This window comes from Astatotilapia calliptera, chromosome 9, assembly GCF_964374335.1.
Source record: "Astatotilapia calliptera chromosome 9, fAstCal68.1, whole genome shotgun sequence".
In the NCBI taxonomy this organism is placed as follows: Eukaryota; Metazoa; Chordata; class Actinopteri; order Cichliformes; family Cichlidae; genus Astatotilapia; species Astatotilapia calliptera.
Window position 1 is genome coordinate 10,702,867 of NC_137430.1, and position 12,291 is coordinate 10,715,157.

The following is a 12,291-nucleotide window of genomic DNA, read 5'->3' on the forward strand; positions in this document are numbered from 1 at the left end:
CCCGAAACTCTGGCTGATTGGGACCCACGCCCAGTTTCCCACCTTGGCTCAGGCGATTAGAGGATCATCAGGGGGTCCTTTTGTCCCTCTGTGGGGGGTCACTCCCACTAGGTTTATATCTGGGACTCTCCACCATTTGACCTTAGAACTGAAGAAGCTTCTCGGATGAGAGGTGAAACGTCTTCAAGCAACTTAAAGAAGTCCAGACGCTTTTCTTTGCAAGCTCCTTTGACGAAGCAGTATGTTAATGAAAAAAAAATTGTTTGTTGCAGGATTCGATTTGTTTTCATAGCTTGTTTTCACAGCCAGTACAGTCAGAGCAAGCAAACAAACAAAAACACAAAAACAAAAAGGAAATGATTTTAAATGTATCTAATTAAATTACATATACAATTTGTACATTGTAAAATGTTAGAATTAATAGAATCTGGTCAAATGAAATTTACTTGATTGGCATAGATTTAGTTTATACCAAGTATATTTTCCGTGATGATTGCTAATTTAAATAAATAAATCTTTGATTTTATATATTTCATTTACATTTTACTCAAAATTCTTGCTTCATGTTTACTGGAGGTTAAGCTTTATTTACTGTGTACCCTGGGGGTTGGAATAACAGTTTCTTTTGTTTAATATGACGATAGGGGCTTCTCAGTGTCAACTTTATATTTCAATTTTGTGGGATATATTTTGCGGAAATTTGTGTAATTAAACCATTTATATCATTAGAACTATTTTGTAAAATATTGTATTATTTAATATTGATACTTTAACTTGCTTGTTACTGTTCTTACTGTGTTGGAGCAACTGTGACCTTTTAATTTCCTCTGGGATTAAAAAATATTCTGATTTTGATTCTTGCTTCTAAATGCACATTTTGGAATGAAGAATTTGCCATAGATTACGAGTAACAACACAATAACTACTGTAACAAATTTGTGGCATTATCAGTTTGTACAAATCACTATTACTGGAATAATAGTAAAGGTAACAGTTGCAGTCTTATCTAAAACGCACATACGTGATCACACTGCAATTTCAAACTCACGTTAATAGATGTCGCTATTAGTTACGGAGCTGCTTGAAACACCAACGAAGAAGTAGAAGACTTCCGGATGAGCAGTACATATGTGGAAACTGGCCTGTGCTCGGTCTTTTCACCGACAGCTAACCACGTTGGTGGCGTGCTTTCCTGGCTCACCGCTGTTCGCTTGAATTTTTTCCCGAATAAGTCGGTCAGGAATATTCACAATGGTATGTGCTGTTTGATTATGTCAACCAACAAGTTGTATGCAGCTGGTTTTTGCTAATTGCTTGATAATTTGTAGAGTAATTTGAACTCAAGAGTTCTACGGAGTGTCGCTGCTAATGCCGACAGCTAATGGCGCTCGCAGCCCCTTCATAAACACCGTCCAAACGGACTGTAGATAGTTACTAACGTTAGCAAGCTGTAGATTCATGCGGCTGTGGATGTTAAATGCACAGTTAACGTTTCGGCGCATTTCTAAGCGAGGCAGAAGACTCTTATATAAAGTTCAAGCTTCCTCTTGACTCGCGCGTTTTGTGGGGGCCGGTTGTTGCTGAAAGTAAATCTGAGTGTCGTTATTCATCGGGGTGTCCCAAATTATAGTTCTCTGCCGCTGCGTTCAGGTGCTTTTGCCCGGGCTTCCGAATCAGTGTAAAAGGAATCAAACCTAAACTAGTTCGCTGCGCGTGTTCTTGAGATCTCCCCTTTTTTATTTCTTTTTTTTTTTTTTTTAAATACATCGTCCTGCAATATCAAGGATGGGCCTGAGTAACTGCTTTTTCCTCCTCACATCCAGGCTTTTAAGGACACCGGCAAGGCACCAGTTGACACTGAGGTTGCCATCCACCGCATCCGCATCACCCTCACCAGCCGCAACGTCAAATCTCTGGAGAAGGGTAATTAAGCTCAGATTTAGTTAATGTTGTGAGTTTAACCTGACCTGAGCTATGAGGACAAAAATTTGACTGATAAACCCTGATTTATGTATACGCTATTCTGAGCCACGGCTTGGAAAGCAAATCAAGGCAAAGTGATGACTGGCCGTGTTTTCAAGTTTTTGTGCATTTCTGCTCTGCAGTCTGCGCAGACCTGATCCGTGGGGCTAAGGAAAAGAACCTGAAGGTGAAGGGACCTGTCCGCATGCCAACCAAGGTACTGAAGACCATGGCTCAGAACTCTTATCTAACACCACATTGGAATAAATTGCTTTTTCTTGATTGCGTATCCTGAATGCTTGATCATTTTATTAAAGTAAAATGCATTTCTCTTCCTCCCTCCAGACTCTGCGCATCACCACCAGAAAGACTCCCTGTGGTGAAGGGTCCAAAACCTGGGATCGCTTCCAGATGAGGATCCATAAGCGCCTGATTGATCTGCACAGCCCATCTGAAATTGTCAAGCAGATCACCTCCATCAGCATCGAACCTGGTGTAGAGGTCGAAGTCACTATCGCTGATGCATAAATGACCCAGATTTTTCAATAAAGCAATGAATGAGGAAACTATGACGTGGTGGTGTTTGGGTTTGTGATGGTGGGAAACCTCAAAAGGGCCAAGTTTGCGATGAGTGTCTAGATGTTAATTGTAAACTTAAGCAAAATCTGCCTACAGGTACAAATAAAGGAACCTGAAAAAGCAGTCTTAGACGCTCACTGAATGGCTGTAGTTTTCAAAAGCAATAGATATAAATTTGCCTTTTATTAATATGTCTTAAAGGAAAGAAAGTGCCAAAGGTTTTACTAAGTTAAAATGAGTGTAAACATTTGTCAGTTGAAGAATTATTAGGGAAACCTTGAACTAAGGGGGCTAGTGAAATATGACAACTGTAAACCAGAGTTGGATGTCTCGAGACCGGTCTTCACTTTTACGTGGTCTTGGTCTTGCTTTCTCAGATCGACAAAGTGTTCAGGAGATTTGGAGTCAACCATGGGGGGTGGCTTACTGGGCTTAAGCCCGGGTCATTTTTTTCAGAAGCCCGGGGTCTTTTGGAGTGTAATTTGTTTCATAGTAAGATGCCTGACTGACAACTATAAAACAAAAACTACACACCATATTCCAAGCGCACAGCACACAGTACTAAATTCCCTTTAATTTTGGTATGATCCGAGCTCAGGCACTAGTAGACTCAGCACAACGCTTGCGCATGTGAGCAAGGGGGGAGAAGCTGCTCCCTGCGAGTTTACTGCAGACAGAGGAGAGCTTAAGTTTGACCAGGTACCAAAGCAAATCATTGGCACTGTTCTAATAATGTAAATATGACAATGTTTCACAAAAGATTGATATCAAACTGATCACTTGACCCATATTACGTTACTTGCTCTTCGAGTGAATCAACAAATGGCGAAATGAAAAGCCGAACAACAATAATGCTTTCTTTTTAGAGAGTCTTAGCTTACATGTGTGTTTATTTCATATTTTCAGTTGTTACCCTCCACGGCTAAACAAACTAAATCGGTTTCAGATATGTACTGATGAACACAACAATGGCCATAAGGAGCTTCTTTCAAAGAAAAAACTCAGGTAGATGTTATTTTATGTATTATGCTTTGGATGTTGTTCAGTATATTTCTATGCAAAACAAGAGGAATTTCAATTCACTGCAGTATATTCACAGTTGAAACCAGATCTTTACATAAACTTTAGAGAGAAAACATAGAAACATTTTTTTACTGTTAAACATCAATTTAGAGTAAACTTGTTTTGTTTTAGATAAATAAATATTGAAATATCTTTTGAATTAGTTAAATGTCAGAATAAAAAGAGGAAGCTGTCTATTTTTCATTACTTTCATCAAATTTAGGAGTACATATACATTAAGTTTATTGTTAATTAATAAGAAAACTCCAGACGATTCCATTCTGAGCTGAAGAAGCTTCTGACAGGTTAGTAGAGTCCATGTGAGTAAATTGGTGGCACAGCTGTGGATGCATATAAGGCAAAACACAGAGCCTGTTTCTTTGACATGGGAAAATCAAGAGATGTCAACCAAAACACCAGGAAAAGAATTGTGGAGCTCCATGAGTGTGGCTCAATTTTGAATACAATTTGGTGCCATTTACAATTAAGAAATACAGACAATTTACTCTTAAATTTAACAAATATGTTTTTATATTTATTAATCTAAAAAATAAACATTTAGTCTGATTCGATGTTACAATTAAAAACGTTTTTGTGTTTTTATCTGAAGAGTGTGTAAATGTCTGGTTTCAACTGTATATTTGATGATGTTGGTGTTTGGCTTGATTGTCAGCACAAAGAGGGAGAGAGAGGAGCAGAGAGGGAGAGAGAGGAACAGAGAGGATCAGAGAGGGAGAGAGAGGAGCAGAGAGGGAGAGAGAGGAACATAGAGGGAGAGAGAGGACAGAACAGAGATGGAACAAGAGCAGGTGACACACATGTTAGTCAAATGGTTGTTTGCTAAAACTCATCAGAACATGTATCTAGTACCTTGTGTGACTTCTGAGATACCATTTGTTACTTTTCAAATTCTATATTTATTAAGTTATGCAGGCTTGTTTGCACAATAAGGCTAAATAATTATATAAGCTGCTCTGAATCTAAATAGTGGACTTTGGTAGAATTAAAAAATAAGTGTAGTGCAGGTCTATGATGATTTTTAGTGCTACTATCATCTAGTTTTGATTCTGGTTCTGTTTTGGTTAAGTCCTCAGTAGTCCTGATTTTGAACTCTTGTAGTCCTGTTTTGATTCCCGATCAGTTCTGGGTCTGTTTGAATTGGGGTTTAGTCCTCGTGTCTTGATACAGTTTAAGGTGTCCTGCATATGTGATATTTATTTTTTCCTATATGAAGTCATTCTTTTTTGAACAAAACTCAAAACAGAGCCTATTAATCTATCAGTCATTTCTACCCTCGCTTTATTTTCTTTCGCTGCTCAGCTCTCACACAGTGCCTCAGCTGTGCTCCAATCCCTCCATATTGTGGCCAATCACATGCGAGGATATAGGATAATATCATTGTGTGAAAAACAGAGAGGGTGAGAGACGTGCTAAAGCAAAAACACATAAATATGCCTGACACCCGTAAACGAAGCAGCATCTGGCTGCAGTTTAAAGACTTTTTTGTCTGTCTCTGTCTCGTCTCGACTTGGTCTCGACTTGTTCTTAGTCTTGTCTTGGTCTCGATACCCTCTGGTCTTGGTCTTGGTTTAGGCGGTCTTGACTGCAAGTCTAGTTGCACCAGTGGTGCCATGAGCAGTATCTATCTGCTGCTCATCAGCTGCTATGCCGTGGTTATTGTCACAATGTGGTGTATTTGGATCACTCGATCCTAAGTGGATATGGATATGATCCAGGATTGGATGTTTTGTAAAAAATTTGAAAGGAACAATTGTTCCTTTCCCCTTTGCTGTGTACTCTGCTGATGCTGTTTTCAAAACCTACCACACTCATGTACAGTATCAGTGTCACACTGAGATATTTCAAAGATAATAATAATACATTTTATTTGAAAGCGCCTTTCAAAAACTCAAGGTCACTGTACACATTAGAATAAAAAGCAACATAAAAACAAGCAGTTTACACAATCGTAAAAGCATAAGACATAAACTAATTTAAAAGAGCAGAGTGGAGAGGTTATGTGGGATAAGCTATTTTGAACAAGTGAGTTTTGAGTTGGGACTTAAAGAGAGAGAAGGAAGAGATGTTTCTTAAATCAGGAGGTAGGGGATTCCAGAGTCGTGGAGCAGAGTAGCTGAAAGCCCTGCTCCCCATGGTGGCAAGACGGGGGGAGGGGACGGAGAGTGAAAGGGAAGAAGTAGATCTGAGACAACGAGATGGGGCGGTGATCTTAACCAGATCAGAAAGATATGGAGGGCAGAGATGATGAATAGCCTTAAATGTGTACAAGAGTATTTTGAAATTGATACGATATTTGACTGGGAGCCAATGAAGCTGCTGCAGAACAGGAGTAATGTGGTGGATAGAAGGGGTCCTGGTGATGATACGGGCAGCAGAGTTCTGGACGCGTTGAAGCTTGTGGATGGATTTTTGAGTATAAAAATAACCTGAATAAATACAAATAAAGGGAAAGAGCTGTCCAGACCTCTGTCTCTGACCATCTGTGTTAACACTTGAAATCGGAAACATGTAAATGTAACAAACATGTTAAAACATAAGAAATCAGGAAGGGGCAAAAAAAGCATTTTGCTAAAAAAAGATTTAGAGCAGAAGTTTTTAAAATGAAGATATATTGCATTTATTTACAATTAAAAACACACAGAGCAGAAAGTGTGTTACTGTTTTACATCCACAGACACACAAGAAAAGAAGCCGGCAACATGAGGTCAAGTTATGGCAATTTTATTTGTGTATTTCAGTACATGTATTCAGAATAGAGTTTTTAAAAACAAACAAACGTCCCAAGTCAAGTTTGGGGGGATTTTTGTGAAAGAAAGGTTGAGAGAGGGGGAAGGAGGAAGAAACTATTGCTCTCCTTAAACTTGATGCTGCTGGGTCAGTTTTTTCTCAGCAGTCTGCTCCAGAATCCCCTCCTGTCCTCGGCTTTCTTTTCTTTTTCTTTTGCCTTCAGCTCTTTTAAGGTTTTGTTTAGCTGCTCCTCGGCGTCTTTAAATGCTTCTTTCAGCTGCTGTTTGGCCAGTTTGACTTTCTGTTTCAGGAGCTCTTTAGCTTCCTTTTTGTGCTTTTGCATTTCTTTAAGTGCATCTTTGCAGCCTTTCTTGGTCACCTCAGAGGCTGTCGTTTCTTTCTTGAATACCTTCAACTCAATTTTCTCTTCTGCAAGTTCTTCTTGCACTTTCATCAGTTTCTTCTTCAGAGTTTCACTTTCCTGTTTTGCCTCCCATTTTCCATGTGTCTCCTTTTCTATTTCTTCCTCTGTTTCCAGCAACTTCTTCCTCATGTTTTGAGTGAAACTCTTTGTATCTTCCATTTCTTTCTTTGCTTCCTGTATTTTAAATTTCTCTTCCTCCAACACTTTTTGAGCTTCCAACAATTCTTTCTTCATATTTTCAATCTCATTTTCTGCCTCATGTTTACGTTTTTTCTCCTCTTGAAGTTGTTGCTTTACATGCAGTAATTCCTTCCTGAGTATTTCAGCTTCAGCCGTTACATTTTCAGCTTCTTGTGCTGCCAACTGCATTTTCCTTTTCTCCCCTTCAAAAGCTTCCTGCACCTCCTGTAATTCCTGCATCACATTTTCTGCCTCCTTCTTTGCAGTTTGATATTTATTTTTAGCTTCTTGTGCTGTGCTTTTCTCTTCCTGCAATGCTTTTTGGGCTTCCAACAGTTCTTTCTTGATGTTTTCATTCTCATTTTCTGCTTGTTGTTTTCCCATCTTCTCTCCTTTAAGCTTTAGACCCACATGCAGTAATTCCTTCAATACTACTTCGGTTTCAAACTTTGAATTTTTAGCTTCTCCTCTTGATTCTTCTGCCACTTCTTTTAATTTGACATTTTCAGCCTGTATTATTTGAAATTCTTCTCGTAGTTTAATCAGCTCAGACTGTTCTGTACTGTATGGTGACGCACTCACCAATCCTCTTCTCGATCTCCCTTGATTCATTTTGGCCTTTTAAACAAAGGAACCAAAGTTTTGTAGAGAAGTGAAGTTTTCGATGTGTTTTTTTCTTCAACCGTCGTCTGTCCTGCACAGAGATGCTGCTGTAGATGTGTCTCTAGCTGTGTCTGGATACAATGAACAATGCTGTAACTAAGTGCTTGTGTTGCACAGTTCTACAAAACATTCCATTCCATGCATGCTCCGCCCACATGGTCAGGAATGTCAGGTGCTGCATCACCAAATGCTGCTCCCGTTGCCTAGCAATAACAGCTGTTTACTTTTTGGGGTCTGGTTCATTATTTAATAAAGAAAACATGTCCAAGTATTGCAACCATGGTGCTGAGGCTCAGTGCATATTCTAGCCTGCTGTGTGGGTGGGCAGCTAGAAATCACTGGTGGGCAACATGAGTGAGGAGAAAACTGGAGCAGCCAAGCAGGGAGCTGCAGGTTGCTGGTTTGAGTCTCTGTTCAGATGCTGGTGTCTCCTCTCTCTGAGATGTTTGCAAACAGTCCCAGATAAAACAATAAGGACAATAAACAAACACGTGACTAAACTAACAATTATGACACTGATATGTTTCATGTGATGGCCTCTATACAGCAGTCACTGCAAGCATCCACATCAGCACACTTACGTTTCTTTAAGCAGGCGTGCTGGGGTCCTCCTAAGGAAAGTTTGAGAACTTCATTTCCTTCATGCTGGTGAACTTTTTACCAAATATTTTCATCAAAGCTTCTCCATCACTGACAGCGATTGTTTGGATCTTCACACTCATCTCCATGAACCCTAAAAATTGAGTTTCACTTTGCTCATATAATGCCAGGAGTGTCTCCATATTCCACAAACGTCTATGCAAACATGTAACAGTATCCCATATTCATATAAATATTATTGATATTATAACAAAAGCTGTCTCCACCACAATTGTCCCAAGTGCTTTTTTTAAAACAGGATTTTAAACCAGAGGATTTCCCTAAAGCTTAATTTTTTTAATATTTTGTAGACAACAACAGAATCATTTCAGAAAAACTCAAAATGACTGGTGTCAATATTATTTGCCCCACAAAAAAGGTCAAATATAAAAAAATATTGCAAATATTGCACAGTGAAAAGGCACTACAGCTCAGTTGTTCCCACTCGCCTTTGTCCTCCTGTTTCCCCTCCCTCTCCCCTCCAACGAAGAGTTAAACAGTTTGATGGCGTGTGGGACAAAGGAGTTTTTAAGCCTGTTGGTTCTTGACTTTGAGAGAAGCAACCTGTCGCTGAATAGGCTCCTCTGATTATTTACGAGCATGTGCAGAGGATGCCCAGCATTTTCATAATGTCCAGCAGTTTCTTTAATGTCCTTTTCTCTCCCACTATCACCAAAGTGTCCAGCTTCATGCCGACCACAGAGCTAGCCTTCCTGATTCGTTTTTCCAGCCTGGATGAGTCCTTTGCTGTGCTGCTCCCCCAGCTGTTTCTGGTTCTGTTTTGGTTAAGTCCTAAGAAGTCCTGATTTTGAACTGTTGTAGTCCTGTTTTGAGGGGAGAGATGATGAATGGCCTTAAATGTGTACAAGAGTATTTTGAAATTGATACGATATTTGACCGGGAGCCAATGAAGCTGCTGCAGAACAGGAGTAATGTGGTGGATAGAAGGGGTCCTGGTGATGATACGGGCAGCAGAGTTCTGGACGCGTTGAAGCTTGTGGATGGATTTTTGAGTATAAAAATCAGAAATCCTGGGAAATGCTTGAATTCTAATGTCGTCTTTTCGAGGTTTGAAAAGTGTTTGAATTTCAGATGTGGTGCTTGAAAGTTCTTGAAAATGTAACTGTATTTCAAAAGCAAAATTTCCCCGCCTGGGCTGCCTTGCATCTGTTTCAAAGTGTGACCCCGCCCCTCCCTCGGACAGTCGGGGATGAGTGCGCTAACATACCTGCAGGTTGCTGTTTTAATGAGTGTTTGATGGAAAACAACAATGGCGGAGTTTGCTCTGTCCGGTCACATGATAGGTGAGTCCTAGTAAATAATTTTCCAGTATGTGTACGTTACACACGCTATTTTTTTTTAAAATTATGATTATTATTTTGCTATCAAACTCGCTGGAGAAATGATTGAAATGCACTGAGTGTGATGCAGTATGGCAGCGCTATTATGGAATATGCTGTGAAAAGCAAAGTTGTCACCAAGTACTGTTTATATTTGTGTGTATTGCTGCAGCTCTTTTGAGTATTAATTTGTGTCTTTGGGTGAAATAATGGTAATATGAGGGACTGATCTATATGGTCACAAAGAATAGCCACTTGTTTCTGTGCTACCAAAGTTCCCCGGCTTTCATTCAAAATGTGTTTATCACCAGCACCTACACATTAAACTACTTAAACAGTCAGTGCTGTTCTCCATGCCTGTCTGACTTGATGTTATTAGCACAAACACTTTAAAGATGATCATTTAGGACTTCAGCAATAATACAGACAGCAATGTAGTTAGCAATGAAACAGTTTTATTGGGAATTAACTTAAAAAACAAACAAACAAACAAACAAACAAACAAACAAACATCTGTCTCCTATTTTTTGTCACACAGGAAAGAAGCATCAATATCTGATGAGAAGACTTATTTCTTTATTTTTCATTTTTCATTTTTTTTTCAAGAGGAGAAGAATATCTCTAACAAGTTGATTTGTTCACATTTTCACATCTTAATTTTTAAGTGAAATGTGTATTTTGAGTTTATACACTATGTATTAGGGCTGGGCGATATGGCCTAAAATCCATATCGCGGTATAATTTGAAGCACGTGCGTAACGATATATATCGCGATATATTCTTTTCTTCTGTATAACGTATTTTCTACACTATAAGGCACACTTAAAATCCTTTAATTTTCTCAAAAATCAAGAGTGTGCCTTATGTATGAATTCTGGTTGTGCTTACTGACCTCGAACCAATTTTGGTGTGCAGAAATCTGTTAGAAAATGTTTTGATGGATCGTCAGAGCATTACGGCTGCCGTGGTGAGGAGCTTCGCGGAGCAATCTGGGTCCAAAACTCTGTCCTCTTCAAGTCCCAAAGTCAAACGAACACTGAGAGTTAAAAACGGTCTAAATTCTTTCATCTTTAATAAAATCATCAGCGTTGCTGCTTTACCAGGTGTAACAATTAAGTTTAACATCCAGGCATCCATGAAAACAGAAGTTATTGAATTTAACGGAGTTACAAGTTAGCAGGAAGTTAGCTCGCTAGTTTCCACCTAAACATTTCATACCATGTTCTGACTGAGAGATTAATGAAACTAATTAAAACGTACAGCTCTGCTACCACTACCAACATAAATGAAGACAGAAAACTAAACAGCAGTGGCGTTTGCAGGGTTACTGAAGTTGGACTACCTGGTATATAATGTTGTGCTACGTGATTGCTAGCAACACAGCTATGTTAGCATAACATTAGCACAGTGAAGCTGGAGGATGAACGCCAACTTTTTTTCCACTCGATAAAAGTTAACGTGAGGGATTCTGGTGGTCAGGGACAAATGCAATCGCATAGCAGGATGCTATACATGGGGCAAACTTAGGGTTGCCAACCGTCCCTTAAAAAACGGAATCGTCCCGTATTTAGAAACAAAAGTACACGTCCCGTATTGAGCTAATAAGGGACGCACTTTGTCCCGTAATACAGTGAGAATCAAAAGTAGTCTATAAATGTTAATGGAATTAACGCTTTGTTTGAAAACATAATTCCCAGCCCCTCTCCTGCTTTGTGACCAATGAGCTGACAGCACACTTATGACAATTCGAGTATGACAATTCAGATTATCTCATTGGTCGAGGAAAGGTCGCTTGCGGAGAAAATACCGGAAGACAACAGATGACCACAACAACAAGCATGGCCAACAGGGAAACAAACGCCGACACTGCGGTGCACGTCTCGGATGACAGTACACCTAAAGCTGGGCAGACACTGCGATTTTTTTCAGTCACGTTATTCAGCTCTTGCTCAAACTGCACGATTGACTCGCAGGGATTAGAAGTTTGCAGGTCACGATGCAGGTCTCACACTATACGGCCCGATGCTCTGATGCAACCTGAGTGCTCACACTGTGCCAACATAACATGAAGGTTATAACAGAAAATCTGTCGCTCGCTCTCTCTGTCTTTCACTCACACAGACACACACACCACCACCATCAACTTTGCTAAATTGCTAATGAAAAACATGATCAGGCAGCTGTGATTGAGCAGCAGTGTAAATCCAACTATTTTCACGGTTGTTGTGGTCGTGATAATTTTGTGATGCTACATCGAAAAGGCTCGGATGAGCTTTCCAAAGTTCTACAAGTGCCTCCATCACTTGTGTCCAGATCACACGCTGCACAGCCGTGCTGCGCCGTCTTTTTCACCGATGTTTACGTGTTTGCGCATGAGCAGTGTGAGCGGCTGTGGTGACACCCTCACGAGCGATTGATGATCGGGAGCTGGTCGTGAGGTGTTAATCGTTTCTCGTTACCCCACGTATACTACACGATGCACGATGAAGGCCAAAATCGGGCCGATCACCAAATCGGTCGCACGACTCAAAAATCGGCTCAAAATGGGCCAAAAATCGCACAGTGTAAGCCCAGCATTAGAGCAGCAATGTTTGTTCCCCTCAGAGAAAGAAAAGAAAAAAGGCTGCAAAAGTACAGGGAGGACTGGGAAAAGGAAAACACCTGGCTGGGAAAGTGCACGATAACACCTATAAA

At 40.0% G+C, this 12,291-nt stretch overlaps 2 protein-coding genes and 1 non-coding gene across 3 annotated transcripts in view; all 3 read left to right on the top strand.

Annotated features, from left to right (window-relative positions):
• Window positions 1–12,291, top strand: part of LOC113028755 (leukocyte elastase inhibitor-like) — a 373,460-nt gene that overhangs the window by 130,867 nt on the left and 230,302 nt on the right. The gene's annotated exons all lie outside the window — the stretch shown is intronic.
• Window positions 1,052–2,531, top strand: rps20 (ribosomal protein S20). The gene is made up of 4 exons (XM_026179188.2): window positions 1,052–1,254; window positions 1,824–1,923; window positions 2,106–2,179; window positions 2,308–2,531. Exons 1-4 carry the CDS (start codon window positions 1,252–1,254, stop codon window positions 2,488–2,490), a joined length of 360 nt encoding a protein of 119 aa, XP_026034973.1. The 5' UTR covers window positions 1,052–1,251; the 3' UTR covers window positions 2,491–2,531.
• On the top strand, window positions 1,969–2,034 carry LOC113029934 (small nucleolar RNA U54). Its single transcript, XR_003273528.1, has one exon. It is a non-coding gene; the product is annotated as a small nucleolar RNA U54 (small nucleolar RNA).